The sequence below is a fragment of the Ixodes scapularis genome, unplaced genomic scaffold (genome assembly GCF_016920785.2).
Source record: "Ixodes scapularis isolate PalLabHiFi unplaced genomic scaffold, ASM1692078v2 PGA_scaffold0__279_contigs__length_252992795, whole genome shotgun sequence".
NCBI lineage: Eukaryota > Metazoa > Arthropoda > Arachnida > Ixodida > Ixodidae > Ixodes > Ixodes scapularis.
The window spans coordinates 177452847-177470144 of record NW_024609835.1 but is presented as its reverse complement, the minus strand read 5'-3'; the positions used below and the strand labels follow the sequence as shown (position 1 = coordinate 177470144).

At 45.6% G+C, this 17298-nt stretch overlaps 1 protein-coding gene across 1 annotated transcript in view; it reads left to right on the top strand.

Moving 5' to 3' along the window:
* Positions 1 to 16855, top strand: part of LOC8026315 (glycine receptor subunit alphaZ1) — a 245375-nt gene extending 228520 nt beyond the window's left edge. Inside the window, exon 7 of the mRNA XM_042290480.1 lies at positions 12553 to 16855. Coding sequence (XP_042146414.1) covers positions 12553 to 12753 — 201 coding nt within the window. The 3' untranslated portion in view covers positions 12754 to 16855. The remainder of the gene's footprint in view (positions 1 to 12552) is intronic.
* The last annotated feature ends 443 nt before the right edge of the window (positions 16856 to 17298 follow it).

The window sequence follows — 17298 nt, the reverse complement described above, 5'->3', positions numbered from 1 at the left end:
CACATCAGATTTTAAAAGAAAATGACGCCGTGGACCAAGGATACATTTCATTTTAATAAAAAAAAATAAAAAAGCAAAACCATAACAGTCGACCTTCCTTTCTTCGCTATTATTTATAAGAAAATGACTTATAGCGCTGTTGTTCGCTTTAACGTGGAAACGTTTCGACTTAAGTTGATATCTATTGAAAACATTATGCCTTGTAATTAAATGGGGCATGTGTTACAATCAGTATTTTATATAAAACGGATGGGTACCATAAGGCCGCACTTTTAATGGAAGTGTTCTTGACGAGCCTTAATTACAAGACTTGTTCGTGCGATTCGTTTTACATTAGTTCAATTCCTTTTTAATATGGAGCGTATAAATTTTGCAAACACAAAGGCTAAGGATCTGACCCAGAGCACGAAACAAATTTAGCGAAAATTACCTCTTTGTTTAAACGTTTACATAATTATACTGTACTTTGCGCCTCCTTAATGTACGGCAGCGACCAATGCAACAAGTGTGACATTCGTGCATTTCATTATGCCTCGACTGCACAGCTGCTCGCGCGGCTCTGCAGACAAAGCGACTTGTAGGCACAGATGGTTGAGGACGAGTCGGTTCGTAGGCCTCAAATACTAATGATGTAAAGTTGAGTGAGGGGCGTGAGAATGTTGAGTTCATCGCTTTGGTGATATCATGAGGTCGGTGAGTTCGTATGAGTTTGGTAATGATATGAGTTCCGTGAGGGTATAAGTTTGGTAAGGTGCGTAAGTTTGATGAGAGCATGAGCAAATAATTTGGCATGAGGGCCTGAATTCAGGGAGGGCCTATGTTTAGTGAGGATTTGCGGGATCACGCTGAGAAAGGACGAATTAAAGCTTTGGGCCGGTCACGAAATTTTCTCGAGACATTATCCGGGAAGTTGAGTCGAGGCTCCTTTTACAATGGCGATGCTTACTCGTTCGGCTTGATCACTTTGAGTGATGAGCAAGAAGAAAGGAGATCTCGGTGGGGATCAATCTGTCTCGTTTTGCGGCGGCTTGGCACTCTATTTTGGGGCTCGTCGCTGTTTCGTTAGCCGGGAGACGGCTGAGGAGGCTGGGTGCTCGCCTTGCCTCTCCCAGAAAATCGGCGCGGCGCCGAAATACACGCAGCGTTTTCTTTTGTCACGGAAAAACAAAGCAGGCATTATGCTGGTTAGACCCAATGGTACTGCTTGTTTGTTTGTCTTGTTGTTGTCCAGATGAAAAAAAAGAAACAAGCGGGAAAGGTATGAGCCTGAACTGCGGGTGAGTAAGACGAAGAAAAGTTATATTTGTAGCGCGCTCGCCACGGTCGCTGATCTTAATACCCGAGTCCCACTAGAGCGACGAGCAGAAACAAACGACAGCAACAAGCCTCAAACCAGAGCCTTTAGCGATTTGACAAGATCGGATGACGAAATTCGTCTGCGAACTGTCGCAATTCACCTGCATGCGTCTTGGTTCAAGTTAGCCAGCAGTTTTGTAAAAGATACCCATTCATGTAATGTTTGAGGGTACGCCCGAAACTCAGAATTTGTCCGCAATGTATCTTAAGAGCTTCTTTGTTTATTTGGTAATATATGAAATTTCATTTTAATATTTACAGCCATAGAACACTTGGGGACAATAAGCTGCTAGATTTCGCTCAAGGGCATATGAATATGAAAATATATTCTCACTTTCGTTAGATACATACTGCTGATGACAAATTATTTCGCGTGCCGTAGAGACTTTCGGTATCGTCACTGACAGGACCTGAACAAAACGGAAATCGCTCAACTATTAAGCCTCCAGCGCGAGCCTTCCTATCTGCACTAACACTTTAGCGTCTCGTGAGCATCGAGCATGCACGCGCAGTCAAAGCACGACAGAAGGCAAGAAGCGCGTACTGGAGGTCGGGCCTCGGAAAGAGACGTCTTGCCGTTTAAATCTTTTCAGTTACTATAGCAGCCACAAGTATATAAATAGTGATGTTTTAAGCTAACATATCGTAGTTTTTACGTATTATTAGTATATAACAACAGTTACTCAATTTTACAACATGTTGTTTGAGTGAGCGATGCCAACAGGATAATTCGCCGAAGTGCTCGGCAGAGCCTTGCGTCTTGGCACGTAGAGGACGCTTACCGAGCGCTCCCTTTGTCTTCTCAGCAACAATATGCACCAGTAAATAAGAGGAGAGAGGGGTTCACAACCTGGATAATTACAAACGTGAAAATCACTCGTTATGTAATAGACTATAAATGTGCGCTAGCGTTCGTGCACAAAAGCAACATCCCCCACCTGACGAGATTAAGCGCCCTAACGTTTTCTTTCTAACGCACCAAATATTTAAGGGGCGTCATTGATCGAAAACTATTTACGCATAGAGCTTGAGTTTATTCACTTTCATAACCCTCTTCGTCCTCATAACATGTCTATATAAAAATTAGGGTGAAATTATTTAGGAATAAAGTAATTTGGATATTGGAAGTAAAATAACTTGCACTACACCCGAAGGCCGTAGCTCATTCATTAGCAATGGACCTTTTCCGAGAAGCGTTCTGCGCACGCGCGAGCGCCCGATGCCAAGCGGCGGAAGTCGGAACGAAAAATCGAGGAAATTCGGAAGGAGGCTGTATATCAGCGAGTAGAACACGTAACTGCAGCATATATATAATTGTGTTACACAAAAAAAAGAACGTCGACGGAAAGGAAAACACGACGTTTGGGTGGACGCCACCGTTGGGCAGGCGCCGCTGCTCAGAGAGCGAAGAAACTGGTAGCGTAGCTCCCATTATCGATTGGTAGCGCAGGTAGGTCACTTCCTCGATTTTTAGTTCGTGCAGCCACCGCCTGGTGCCGTCGGTATGTGAAAAAGGTCCATTATTGCACGCAAATAAGAAAAGTAATATCTATCGAATGCCGTATTTTTTTTTCTTAATATTTTATAGTAACACTGAACTTTCTACATAAAGTTTGTTGTCTTTTGTATTCAATATGTTAAGAATTTTGAAAACAATTATTCCAAGGAGGTGCTTATTCTTCGAGAAGCAAACCAAACGTTACCCGAACAAAGAAAAAATGCCAAAGATATCCGACACCGAAAGCAATTTTCCGCCGAGGTGCCATAAAGTATATTGTGTGATAGAGCGCATAATGGGTAAATGAGAACAGTAAAATATTATTTGGTATGTGCGGCACGGGCCGCTGCGAGTCTGTAAAAACCCGCATGCAGCGCGAGCGCTATAGCGTCCCACCCAAGTACGGTGACGGCACGAAATACTTTTAAGTGAGAGAAGAGGGGCGAGGTGTACAAGTTTGAGTTTGTGAAATATATGGAGTTGAACCTCGCGTGTTTACAGCATCCTTCCGACAACCTTTCAGTTTTACCACCGAAATTGTTGTTCCTAAGAGACGAAACGCTAGAATATCTACGGATTGAGCTTGTAGGGGCCCATTTCCACAGTGCGAGTAGAAGGCAAGAAGGACAGGCGCGTGCGGCGGGACCAGCAAAGCAGACGGAACGATCGACGGGACATAATAAGCTCTCTGCGATCACTGCTACCGTGCATGGATTCCGCACATCTAATGTAAATATTGTAAAATATTGTAGACAGAGTATTACAGAGTTAAGTACCGCGTTCCTACAAGCTAACACATAAAGTACACATGTGTGCTATCCAGAGCTCTAGTCGTGCGACATCAGCTTATCATCTAGAAAGGGTAACAATTTTGCTGATCCAAAATGGGCATGGTCAAAGCTCGTTGTCTGTTAATTTTCAACGCCAACGCAAAAAAAAAAAAAAAAAAGTGTAGCAGCCAGTGAATACGAGACACTGAATCGGAGCGTTCTTAAGACTAATTAAAAAACTGGGCATTCGATTTTTTTTTATTTGGAATTTTTTACATATATATATATATATATATATATATATATATATATATATATATATATATATATATATATAGAATATACATTTTAAGAAGTCAATTTCTGGAATTCGTTTACAGTAATATTCCGAGAAATATGCCACCTAAAATCAACATAAAATGGGGTAAAAATAAGGGGTGAATTATCTTTAGAGTTGTGCTTATCTCAAATACTGCACGCAAGATACTCTATTTTAATTACTTTTGGTAGTAATTTCGTATCTTGAAAATACACGTCATCGAGAGTATTTGCAACTCTATCATAATAGAATTTCTCCGTATCTTGTGCCTATTATCTCAAATATATTTTGATCTTTTAGAACAAATTTGCGCGCGAGTATTTTACGGAAAAAGTACTCGGCATACCCCAGCGCAAAGTTAGACTGATTACAAACGTGAAGCGAAAACGGCCCAATAATGTACGAAAAGACAGGCCAGGACCAAAAATGCAGACTTGACATGTGAACTGTGATAACCCGACTTTTTTTCATGAGGATAGAGATTGCGACAAGGCAGGAAACAAGCTACAAGCAGGATGACCTCTCAAAATGCAAACAAAGAGTCTTTCTACGACTTCCTGAACGGGATCCTAGAGCTTAGTATGGGAAAAATACTGAAGAAATTGACTACAGCGAGCGAGAAAGACAGCAGTGCCCCCCGTGTTCCTATATGCCTTTCATTTCGAAGCTTAGTCATGTGTACAAAACACGTCAAGCGACTCCGATGTCTCGGATGGGATATCTTTAATCATGCGCGCTCGCGACCACCTCAGCGCTTGTGCATGGCGATGGTGCCGCGAGCTAAAAGAGAAGACAAAAAAGCAACAAAGTGTCTAGCACGGGGCCCCTGCAGGGCTCCCCCCCCTAGCAACATAGAGCAAAGTGTGTCACTCATGGGGCAGAGTCAGATGTTCCATGAGACACGCTTAGTGACGGGTGGCGTACGAGTAGGCGCGTGGGAGTTTCCTTGTTGTATGATCGTAGCCGGAGGTGCAGGATTATCGTCCAGGAAGGTTGGCTTTATGCGATCCATTGCAACGATCTCTGTGCGACCGTGCAAATCGAGGGTCATCGTTTTTGCCGTACGGTCAATAACTTTGAATGGCCCGTCGTAAGGCGGTGTCAAACTCCTCTTGAGGCCCTCCTTCCGCAGGAAAACGTGCGTGCATGTTGTTAGATCTTGGCTTACAAAAACTCTGCGGGAGCTTGGCAGGCGAGGCGGTGTTGGTTGTAGCCGTTGGAAGATCTCCCTCAAGTTTTCCAAGTATGTCTGAGATGGGAGTGATGCAAATGTCTTGGGTGCTTCGAAAAATTCTCCGGGTAAACGAAGTGGTGCACTATACACCAACTCTGCGGAGGCGCAGTTCAGGTTTTGTTTGTATGTAGACCGGATACCGAGCAGGACAAGAGGCAAATGGTCCACCTAGTAAAGGCGTCCGTCTCGTGCCGTGATAGCCACTTTGAGCTGCCGGTGTAAGCGTTCCACCATACCATTAGCCGACGGGTGGTATGCGGCGGTGTGGATGTGGCGGGCCCCGAGCAGCTCGGTTAGGGCCGCAAACAAGGTGCTCTGGAACTGGCGTCCCCTGTCTGTCGTTACTGTTGATGGGCAACCGTAGCGAGAAACCCACGTCCCTACAAATGTTCTTGCGACGGTCTCAGCAGAAATGTCGGCCAGTGGAACTGTTTCGGGCACCTAGTGTACCGATCAACAGCTGTTAAAATGTAGGTGAATCCTCGAGACGATGGGAGAGGGCCCACGAAGTCGATGTGCACGTGGTCGAATCTTGCATCCGGGGCTGGGTGCATCGGGAAGTGGGTGGACAAGAAGTGTTGCGTTGGCTAAGGCCTCTTTCACTGCGGAAAAGGCTGACGCAACCTCTTCGCTCCATGGCACTTCCGATGACGGTCCTTTCTTTGTCTTCAGAAGGTCTGTCATTGGTTTAAGAATTTTCGCGCACTGTGGCATGAATCTGCGATGGAAATGCACCAGACCCGGGAATTCTCGGAGCTTGCGCAGAGATGTTGGTCGCGGAAACTCGCGAATCACCTTTACCTTGTCCTCTAGCGGCTGGATTTCTAGCTGGGTGATGCGATGGCCAAGGAATTCTAAGCTATCCACTCCGAAGACGCACTTAGTAGGGTTAAGGACCAGGCCGAATTCCTGTAGCCGGTCGAATAAAACTGAGGTGTTGCTCGTGCTCGTCTGATGTGGCGCTAGCTACAAGAAGGTCGTCCAAGTAAGCGAAAACAAAAGGCAGACGTCGCGTGACCTTGTAAATGAATCGCTGTAACGTCTGAGCAGCGTTTCGCAAACCGAAGGGCATACGGACGTACTCAAACAGTCCGAACGGTGTAATGATGGCCGTTTTCACTATATCTGCCGGTTCCACGGGAATTTGGTGATAGGCTTTTACCAAGCCGATTTTGCTGTAGATGGATGTACCTGATAGATTTTCAGCGAAGCTCTGGATATGCGGCAGGGGATAACGATCGGGAACTGTGCAGGCGTTCAGCGCTCTATAGTCTCCGCACGGTCGCCAGTCATTGGGGTCTTTCTCAGGGACCATGTGCAGAGGTGATGCCCAATTGCTCGCTGAGGGTCGTACGATGCCTAGCTGCAACATATGGTCGAACTCACGACGTGCGATGGCGAGGCGCTCGCCGGCCAGCCGACGAGGACGTGCGGAGACGGGTGGGCCGGTAGTTGTGATGTGTTGCGTAACTCCGTGCTTGGCAGGGAGTTCAAGGTTGTTGGGTCTTGAGAGTGTGGGGTATTCAGTGAGGATGGCTTCATAGCGCGATGTGGCTGGAAGTGGTTGCAGCGAAGTCACCGTGAAGTTGGAAAGGATGCCTTGCACTGACAATGATGTTGTCGAATCCGTGAGTCGCCGGGCTTGAAAGTTCACATACAGACCAAAATGTGAGAGGAAGTCTGCTCCTAATATTGGTTGTCGCAAGTCGGCGACGATGGAAACCCATAGAAATGTTCGACGCAGTCCGATTTCGATGGTGAGGGATCGTTGCCCGTACGTCTTGATCGCAGAGCTGTTGACGGCACGCAGGGGAGGTGAAGGCGCCTGCTGCTGGAGGCGGTCGTTGCGTGACGCTTGTAAAATGCTGACTTCAGCTCCAGTGTCAACAAGAAAACGGTGCCCTGCGATTCGATCGACGACAAAAAACAAGCGGCTTGTTGTGTAGCCTTGGTCACCCGCCGCTGCTAGTGCTGGGCCTCAACGTTTCCCGACCACGAGAAAGGTCTCGTGCACCGTGTGGCTCGCTCACCGAAGCGGCGATGGTACCGGCAGTGCTGGTCAGAACGCGAATCTCGTGGTGACGCAGACCTGTAACGTGAGGGAGTGCGTAGCGGGGATCGCGACGGTCGCGCTGCAGTTGTTTGCGATCGACCCATGGCAGCAATGGCGTTCGTGAGCTGCTCCAGTTTGGTTTCTATGTTCAAAGCCCGTGTTTCCCAGGCTGTTGGTTGCGGTGTTTCGAGAGCACTCACGGTCTGCGAGGAATGTTCTGCGGTGCGGTCGGCAAGCACTGCCAGGCGGTCTAGAGGCATGTCATCCCCAACGGCCGGGATCATGCGCATGCCTTGAGGAAGCTTCTGGGGGAACAACTCCCGCAGTATGGAACCTTGTACTTCTGAAGCTTGCGGTACCAACAGCTGCTTCATGCGGTGTATAGAAGTTGCGTCGGGCGACGATCGCCCAGTTCTTCGGTGGTGAGGAGCTGTTGGATGCGGGAGCTCTCTGATGTCATTGTCCTGGCGAGAAGTATTGTCTTCAAATGGTCGTAGGCATCTTTTCGTGGTGGTAGGGCCAACACGTCGTCGAGCTGGTCTGCCACCTCCGCTGGTAAAGAGGCGACGACGTGGTAGTAGCGCGCCATTTGCTTTGTGATTCTTCTCAGGTGGAAACGGGCCTCGACCTGGGTAAACCAGACTTGCGGGTTTTTAGGCCAGAACGGTGGTAGACGAACCTCGATCGTAGCAAGAGCGGAGTCACCAGAAGTTGCTGTCACGTCACCGTCGGAAGAAGCGTTGCCTTGATCCATGTTTAGCTTGGATCCGGCGTCCGAGGTGTAAAAGTGACGCTGTTCAAGATTCCGGGTCACCAGTTTGTAGAAAACACGTCAAGCGACTCCGATGTCTCGGATGAAATGTCTTTAATCACGCGCGCTCGCGACCACCTCAGCGCTTGTGCATGGCGATGGTGCCGCGAGCTAAAAGAGAAAACAAAAAACAACAAAGTGTCTAGCACGGGGCCCCTACATCATGTACGAATGCAGCGTTTGGGGTACCCTACTTAAAGGCGCCTCAATGGCCCTGCCTAAACATGGTGTAGATAAAACAGCGCAGAACGACAAAGCCTAGAAGGAAGGAACAAACAGCGCCTGTGACGGCTTGCAGCTGAGCTAGTTGGTTTATGCTTGTTAAAGTGCCAGCTGAATGTTTTAAGGACGTACACACAGAGACGAACAAAAAAGGCAGACACACCTCTGGCTCAGCTTCAAGCTGTCTAAAAGAAGGGAGCTCCCTGTGTGTGTGTCCTTAAAACGTTCAGCTGGCACTTTAACAAACAGCGCCTCTCCCGTTTAGTTTCCTTCACTCTAGTCTTTGTCGTTCTGCGCTGTTTTACCTACATTATATTTATCCTACACCAACTAGCCCAACTTTCAAATTTGGTGCCTGACCTACTACACGTGAGCCTTCTTTGTCATTCAGTCGACCTTTTATGCATATTATTTTTGTTTAAAGTGAACTCCAGATATAGTGACTGCGGCGCTTAGTAAAACAGTGCAATCAACGTGCACGTTATAAATCCTTCAGAAAATGTTATTTTCAGCGATGTAACTATAGGTTGGGTGTCTTCTTTTTGCTTATTTCTCTCAAAAATGTATTGTAACATACGCCAGTGATGCTAATCATTTTACCGTAGCTACAATGCATAGAACAAAACTGCGATTTTGTTGTTTTGCTTATGTTGACTGCAAATAAAGCATTATAGCGTCACCGAAGTCGATGTAAATTAGGCAATGGGAAAATACCTTGGAAAGTAATTGAATTACATTCATAGTATTTGTAGTCAACTCAAGATATTTCAGATGAAAAGTATCTTGAGTAGTAGTCACATTATTTATAAAGCAAGTATTTAGTAACTTATCTTACATACTTTTTGAGTGTATTGTCCAACACTGGCTAACGTTCGATGGGCAATCAAGAAAAAGTTTTAAAAATTATTTTTTTTTTTACTATGTGTGTCTTTGTCAAACCTGTTATCGCGGCGAGGGGCAATGAAGTAGAGAAGACTGTACCTCCCAGGTCAGCAATGTTCCCTTATATCACCTCATAGCTAAGCAGACGCATTTACGCCAAGGTCACCATTAATCCGAACACTACGATTGCTAGGAGTAGACTATCTGTCCATATGTTTAAAAGAAAATAGCAAATTAAGCCAAAACAAGGCGTGTGTTACCTTTCGGAAGTGGGGCATCTCTCGGGATTTTGGGGTAGTCTTATCGACATAGCAAAAGTATCATTAAATAAAATTACTTGATTTTATTTATTGGTTTGTTTGACATGCATTCAAATGACATCTGAGGGAAGAATTTAAGGGCACGAGAGAAAAGTGTGTGCACAAATGTGTCAAGCTGCCAGCTACAAAGTAATATCTTATTCATTGAAAATTTCGAGGTCTGTGTCATGCAACTAAATATATTTATTTAATTGCAGCATCAGACAGCATCCATAAATTAACATTTTGAATACTGCTTATGCTTTGGTTTCAAATTTTGGCACTATTATGCTAGAGATGTTAAATATTTTACGCATATCTTAATTTGAAAACGAAACGTTCCCTGCTCCTATTTAAAAATATGAAAGAGTGCCCCGGAGGTTATAGTTATTAATTGTTTTTGTATTGAATTTGACAGCGACAAGGATAATACCCGTGACAATCTCATAAACGCATCCATGTTTTGCCCATTAAACAGTTTAATAAATTAGTCTTCAATCAATTCACAACTTGATTAATCGGTAGGTTACGCAATTAATTTTGCAGCCCAATTAACAACTACTCTGCACAAGTGGGGTGAGTTTCGGCGAAATCCTTTAGAATATTTTTTTCCTATCTTTTATCTGTTTAGGAATATCTCGTTGCACACGGCTTAACCCAGACCTACGTTTTTCACTATCAGCTGGCACCTTTTGGGAATCTTCTCACCGGTACCGTTGTCTCGCGAACATTTGTGCCTTACTGGACGAACATATCGGTGCAGGAGACAGTGATGTATCTCTAAGTTCTAACTATGATAATTGGTCGGTGTCAGAGTCATATAAAGCCCTTGCGAACTTCTCCATTTCGAAGAAGCGGTGAAAGCGTAAGAGCATTCGCGAGCGTAGTATGGTGTAAGACTGCGAAATATATCTTACTTGTCCGATTACACGAAAATGCGGCGGCGTTGTGCCCGAAAGGTTGTCACACCAATACGTCATCAAGCACGCACCCCAGAAATAAAGCGCGAAGAAAAGCACAGCAACGCAGATGCTTCGTCACGGAGGCCGTCGTGAAGCCGGCGGAGTTCGCCGCGCCTGCGCACTGGGGGACCGTGATGTCACCGCCGGAGCGCCGTGTGAAAAAAGAACACGTGGCGCGCTGCTTGTAGGAATACGCTGCGTGTAGAAATGCTTTCGCATTCTTACACGTTAGCAGTCTTAGGTGTCGTTTTTTTTCTTTCAGATGCAGTGAAATATGACGTGGGGAACCCATGGCATCCTTGCACGTGATTCACTGCTGTGCGTGTCCATCAATAGACCTTATTCAAATTGGCGCGCCATCTGTCGGACGTTTCGCCAACCTTCTTCCATAGCCCTAAAACATGGCGACCCATGTTTGAGGTGCGCTGCCATGGGAAAGTGATGCCTCACTACGTCTGTGTCTCGCTGCAGGATCGATGTATAAATAAGAAGTCACCTGGAGTAAATGTACGATTGCGTTTATTTTTCTTTTCAATCTAAAGTTTTTACAGCGAATCTGATTAATCGTATTGTTTTACTGGGATATATCCGAGTAGCGAACTTGAACGTGCGAACGTGCCGCCTGCATCTACCGCGCGCTCTGTCAGATTCTCTCGATATTAGCGGCGAGATGTTTTAGTGGCGCCCTCCTATGGTCCCCCCCGTGACGTCATTACCTTGCAAACAACAAGTTCGATGGTGCTTGTAAATAGCATGGTGCAAGCTTGAATTTATTTCGCTTTCAAAGGAACACTGCCAACACTGCCAAATTAAAGTTTCTGACGTCATAGTCAGCGTTCGGCCAATCGTGGAAGGCCGACCACAGCGACGCTTTCGGTCACGCACGTCGCCAATATGAATCTCGCCATTACTGCATTGATGGCTGCTTAAGGCTGCTTCCGACATTTGTGCCGGTTGCGTCAACAGCAACTAAAGCAACAGCAGGCTACTTCTTGCATTGCTTGTTACACTGTGTGCGGCAAACGGTTTTCCCGTTGACTACATTCGTGGTGTCAGTTCGGTAATTCTGAACGGAACCCAACCAAATTTCTGAAAAAGGCTCGCTGAATAAAATTCATTTCGAAGTGCCTCGCGCCTCCCCCACATCCCAGAAGGACAACATCATAATGAACTAGCGCGATAAACACTAAGCAGGCAGAGCTGAGACGGTGGAGAATCCTCAAAGTCTGCGTGGAAGCTCGATAAATCGCACGGGCGCCGAGGGATGGCACTAATAATGAATAAGGTATATTACGAATACTCAGAACGTGTAATTTATCTCCCGTTCTATGCCCTTAAATATAGCGCGATTCGAAGATGTTCCCGAATTCACACAGAATCGGTCGATACTCGTACCACAGTCTATGAAGAGGGCGGTGTCTCGGAACAAAAATAGTGTTGTTGTTGTCGTTGTTGTTTTCTTTCGCTGAGTTTCTTATGTCATCATTACGCGTTATGCAACATTTATGGTTTCACCAATGGATACCGAAATACCCCATCTTTGTTCTACTCACAATTCCTCGAATAACATACCTTTATTTTTCCGTACGCTGCGCCCAACATAGCAAGAATATCATAAGCAACTAAAATAACTGCGGAATATAACTCACCCTCACTTGATTATTGATAACACAAGTTAGAAAAAAAGACATTTCTGGAAATGAATAGACAGTATAGATCGTTTATGATAGGCTGCCTTTTGTCTTGCTGGTTTTAAAGAAATAAATTTTGCATAAGAACGTGACTGGACAGAATTGCAACAATCGCACCCTGCCGATACTCGACCGGCTTTGGTTAGGACTCCGCTATTCACGTATTGTTTTTCAGCAGTCACACTTCTTACACCCCTGTTTTACGGGTACGTAAAAAACAAACTGTTCTAAAGATACGGCGAATCAGCTCGCGACCTCGACTCTGCGCCTGCCTATCGGTGTGTGCTGGTTCGCCGAGTCTTTAAAGGGCTTCGTGCTAAAGAACTTTTAAGTGCCTGCGAAACAGTTTCATTCTCATTCAGACATTTTATTTTCCAGAACGTTTTTCAATTTGTCTTCATAGAATAACCTTCTCCTTTTTTTTCTTTTTCTTTTTTTTTCATTCGTTTTTGCAGCGCAACCGCAAGGGCACCGAAAAGCAGGACGCGGACGAAGCCGATCACAAGTACTCCGGTCGCGCAAACGCGGAGCTGCAGAAGAACCTCAAGCGTTCCCAGAACGTGGACAAGGTCTGCAGAATCATGTTTCCCTTCATGTTCTTTGTCTTCAACGTGATCTACTGGGCGTACTACCTCTACAAAAGCGAATTCACCTGAGGGGACCGGCGCTACACCCAGGACTGCGAGAGTGCTGGTGGTCGGACCAAGGACGTCGAGGATCTTCAGCAAGCGCAAGACCATCTAAATTGACCTATGGACATGTCGTGACAGGGTGGCCTCGACGAGAACTGGGACTTGACGAAAATAATCTTTGTTATCCTTGTGCTTCGACTCGGGTGTCCGTGTTGAACAGAGAGCCCTGTCATAGTCATTCACAGTTTAAAACTCGCAGGGTATGATCAACTTCCATCATTTCATTATCTCTGTTACAGGTCTGTCTCACCTCCCCACCTGATATGCGGCACAATAGAAGTCAATATGCGGTATTTACTGGGCGCCATATTGACTCCCATTTAACGTCGTCAACAACAGCGATCCCGGTTGGGCAGAATACACGTTTATACACGTTCAGCGTGCATTCCACCCAATAAAGACGCTGTTCTTGGCAGGCGATAAATAAGAGCTAGCTATAAATACGCGATGAGGGCAACACGCTCAAATGTGGCGTCCCGTGAATTCCACCAATCGCAAAGCCAAAATGGGGGACGTAATGTTCTGAGCTCTTTCAATCGATTGGGAGACTAAACAGCAGAATATTTTGTTAGACTTTTACTGCCGAGCGACCTTAAAGAGATAATCTGATATAAAATTGGAATCAAATTTATTTTTAACTACGTTAGAGTAGTCTTTCTTTAACAAACGCCTCTTTTTAGCTGAGCGTGTTCTCGTAGGACAAACATTTTAAATATCTGTTCTGAAGAGCGACGTAGAAGTTGCAGCGGATAGCAGCCAGAAATGACCCGAACTGAAATGAAGGATGTATGGCACTCTTTGAAGCAACAGCTCATCACCCTGCATATCATCAAAGTTATGCTGTTTTTATAGACCCACAAGGCCTCAAATAAAACGCGTCTTGGCCTATGAAGAAACAGGAAAAGAAAAAAAGAATCATAGGTCAACATGCCGTTGACCTATGAACATGTGAACTCTGCAGAAACGATTTGATTCTAGATTCAAAGATTCAATTCTGGTTTCTGTGCTTTTATTTTTGCTTGAATAGAGAGATGAAAAAAGAGTAAGAGATTTGATAGTTAAAGTAAAGCTACGAACCCATGGGCCAGAAAAGATTCATAAAATCGTCAAAGGGGGAGAATGCAATACCGCAGCCTAAAGACCGGAAGCACTCGTATTTGAACGCTGTCACCTTTATTTAAAGATGTTCGAGCTCGTATAGATTGGAGATAGAGAAACATTTCTGTCTAGTGTATGTGCACTGTCAGTAGACTTTACGTCCTTTCCCCAGGGGACCTCTACCAGACAGATGGGACCAAATGTGGCATTTGGTCTTAAAAATTACGACATCGCGCATCACCCTTTTCCACGTCGTTTTATGTCGACAGCTCAGCTGTAGTGGGTTACCCCTCGACTACTTGGTATAGTTAGGGACGGTCTAAGAAACGCAAGACGTGGCGAACGCCGAGCATTATATTATCGCTCAGCAGCCAGTGAACACAGAAGCACGACCCACGGAGCAAGAAGCACGAACACCATAAGCCACGTCCTGCGTTTCTTGAGTCGCCGGCGACTACTGTGGAAGCAATCGGGAAGGACTACCGCAGAAAACACGATAAGAGAAACTTCGTCCGTGTCCCATATTGCATTTACATGGTGGTTGATGGTGGGGAAGACGAGAGTGCCGCAAGCCACCTCGCGCCATCCTTCGATGCTCTTTCGTCGCTGTTTGTTCAATTGTTCCTCAGTCATGTACACAAAAAAGGAATCGATCTCACTAATCGAAGATCAGAGTTTCCCGCTGACTTTCGGGGTGTGTGGACGCCCAATCTGTGATTCGGGACGCGCGGTGCGATCCAAGTGTAATGTTTAGAGACAAACTAACGTTCGTCTGCAAAGGCGAAGCGCGTGATTCAGGCGCGAAGACGGTGGGACGCGCCTATGCCGCTAATCAAGATCAGCATCACGATCTCAGCCCGCACCACCGCGACGTCGCGATTGGCGCAGTTGAGCGCAACCCTCCGTGCGGCGAGCACAGGGCAGTTTCAACTGGAACCTCGTCCGTCTGTCGGTGTTTTTGAATCGGATCATGGGTCTTGTTCCTTCTGTAACGAATTTGCGTATGACGTGTGAGTATTTTTACCCGGTAACGTTTTCTAAAGTATCGTAAGATCTCTGCGTCTGGCGTACCTGTAACGTCGTACGCGTGCACGTGGAACATGCCTCGCGCACTTTTTGTGGATGTAGAACCGAGTGTCTGTGCTTGTGACTTTCGATTGAGGCTGTGTCAGTGAGTCATCCCATCTTCTCGTAAAACGCAGAACTAGGAAGGTTACTCGGAAAGTGTCGCGTCATACGCACCTGTATAGACAGGAATAAGTGCACTAATAGTCGTCGTCTCTTGTTTTGCGAGTTTATTAACCAAGATATCACCGAAATTTAAGAACGTCAAAAAAGAAATACTTTCGGAATTAAAAGCATAAATGTAGTCAATTGACTAACCATTATAAAACAAGGCTCTTATGTCTTTAAGGCTGAGGTTCAAACATGATAAATTGCCTCGATATTCTTTTTTTATTATTATTGATTTCTTCTTATTTTGTATTATGTGGCCTAGCACGCATATCACTGACAAATATGGGCTTTGGCCCATAAAGTTGGTTCACGGATTAGTCAAATAAGCCATCCGGCACGTTGCGACACTAATATAGTCGGTAAAAGCACGGCACATAGCCCTGATGATGATCGCCGTCACAAATGGCACTGGATCACGACTGGACAGTGGGTTCGCGACGCAACTGAAGAATAGCTATCGCTGCTCAATTTTCTTTCGTTCAATTTTGTTTTTCTTTCATTTTTTTTTTTCGGCTGAAGATGGAGCGAAGAGCTTGTTCGTGGTTTTGTGCGTCATAAAAACCATTATTTTACTTTACTATATATATAGTATATATGCAACAAAACTTTGCATTAAATACTGTTTCCATGTTGTTGTTGCAGTCACTGACATGATAAGAATGGCAGGTCGTCATTTTCGGACGCTCCCCCAGCGGCTGCCCGTCGCCTTCCGCCGTGCACTGCATGCTCGTGCACGCTTGAAATCTTATCGGAGGAAGGAGGCTCACTCTGGAAGCGGGACAACTGAAAGAACTCCCCACCCTTCCCATCCTGTCAGTGACTAAAAAAAGAGGAGAGGGGGTCCTTTATTTTCAAAGATCGATTCAGTACAGCGGAACATTCTTTTTTTTTTACATATATATAGGGCTACACTCTCCAACTGGCAGTCACTCACGTGAACTGCGTAAACGACCTGATGTCACTGATTTCGCTCCGTTAGGACTCGACGCGTGTCTAGCCTCAACTTTGAAGTCGTACTTCGATCAAATTGCGGACATTGAACCGTTCGCTTCTTTTTCGCCCTTGGGCGCACGCGGTGCATTCTGTAATCACGTGACTGCGGACCTCCATAGAAGCTATGAGGTACTATTTACAACCATTGTAGTCACCAGAGAGCTTAAGGAACGCTGGACGTGGCTCATTGTGTTCAGACTTCTTGCTTCGTGATAGGTTCTTCAGCTTCCTTGTCGTCTAATGCGACAATTTGATTGGCTGCTGAGCGATAATTAGATGCTCGATACACGTCACGCTCCACGTTTCTGAAGCACTCGATGACTCTGAGTGGAAACCAAGTCGAGAAAAAAAAAAGGAGCACCCGCTCTTTCGTGGCCAGATTCGTGCGAGTCCTAGAATTGTGAAACCAACAACAACAACGGGAACAAATCATTACGCTTTATGTCTGGCCGCCTTCAACCTAAATTGAATTTGAAATCTTAAAGCTTAAGTTTAACGAGTAAGCGGCATTAGTAAAAACAATATATGTACATTTCGCTCAGACTCCCACATTTAACAACTTTCGGGGTTAGGACAGAGCGTTACTTTATTCCTCTTTACTTCACTGTTACTTACGCAGCGTTGTTTTTGTTACCGTTGATGCGTTTTGTTCCAGTCCAGCGCATTGGCACGGTTTATTCATCTTCACACGCTCGACCGTTTTGTTTTAAGTGTTTTATTAAAGAAATGTTTTACTTTTTCCCGCTTCTTCTTACTCGTCCCGAGTTCCATCGCTTATTGGAGTTCAAAGTCCTCTTAATATTCACTTACAGCTTACATCAAATGATACCGAAGTAAACCCCCCTTTTGTGCTTGATTATTAACATTTTGTACATGTTATAGATACGTGTCCGATGAAGTTCCTACTGCGTCAGGGATGAAAGCAGCCTGATGCAGCGTCCACAAGTGACTGGGCATGCGTGAGTCAAACATGAGTCACGCGTACTCAGTCGAGGCCAAGGATCAGTGTATTTTTGTTTTTGCAAAAATGTGCACCCCCCCTTTTCCCCCTATACACCAACTCATGTTTACAAACAAACCGGAGCGCCCCTAGCGGACGCCACCGGCGCCGCGCATGCGCGGTGGATGGTGGGCAAGAAGCCCGCCGTCGCCCATAAACAAACCATTGAATTGCGTTGTTGT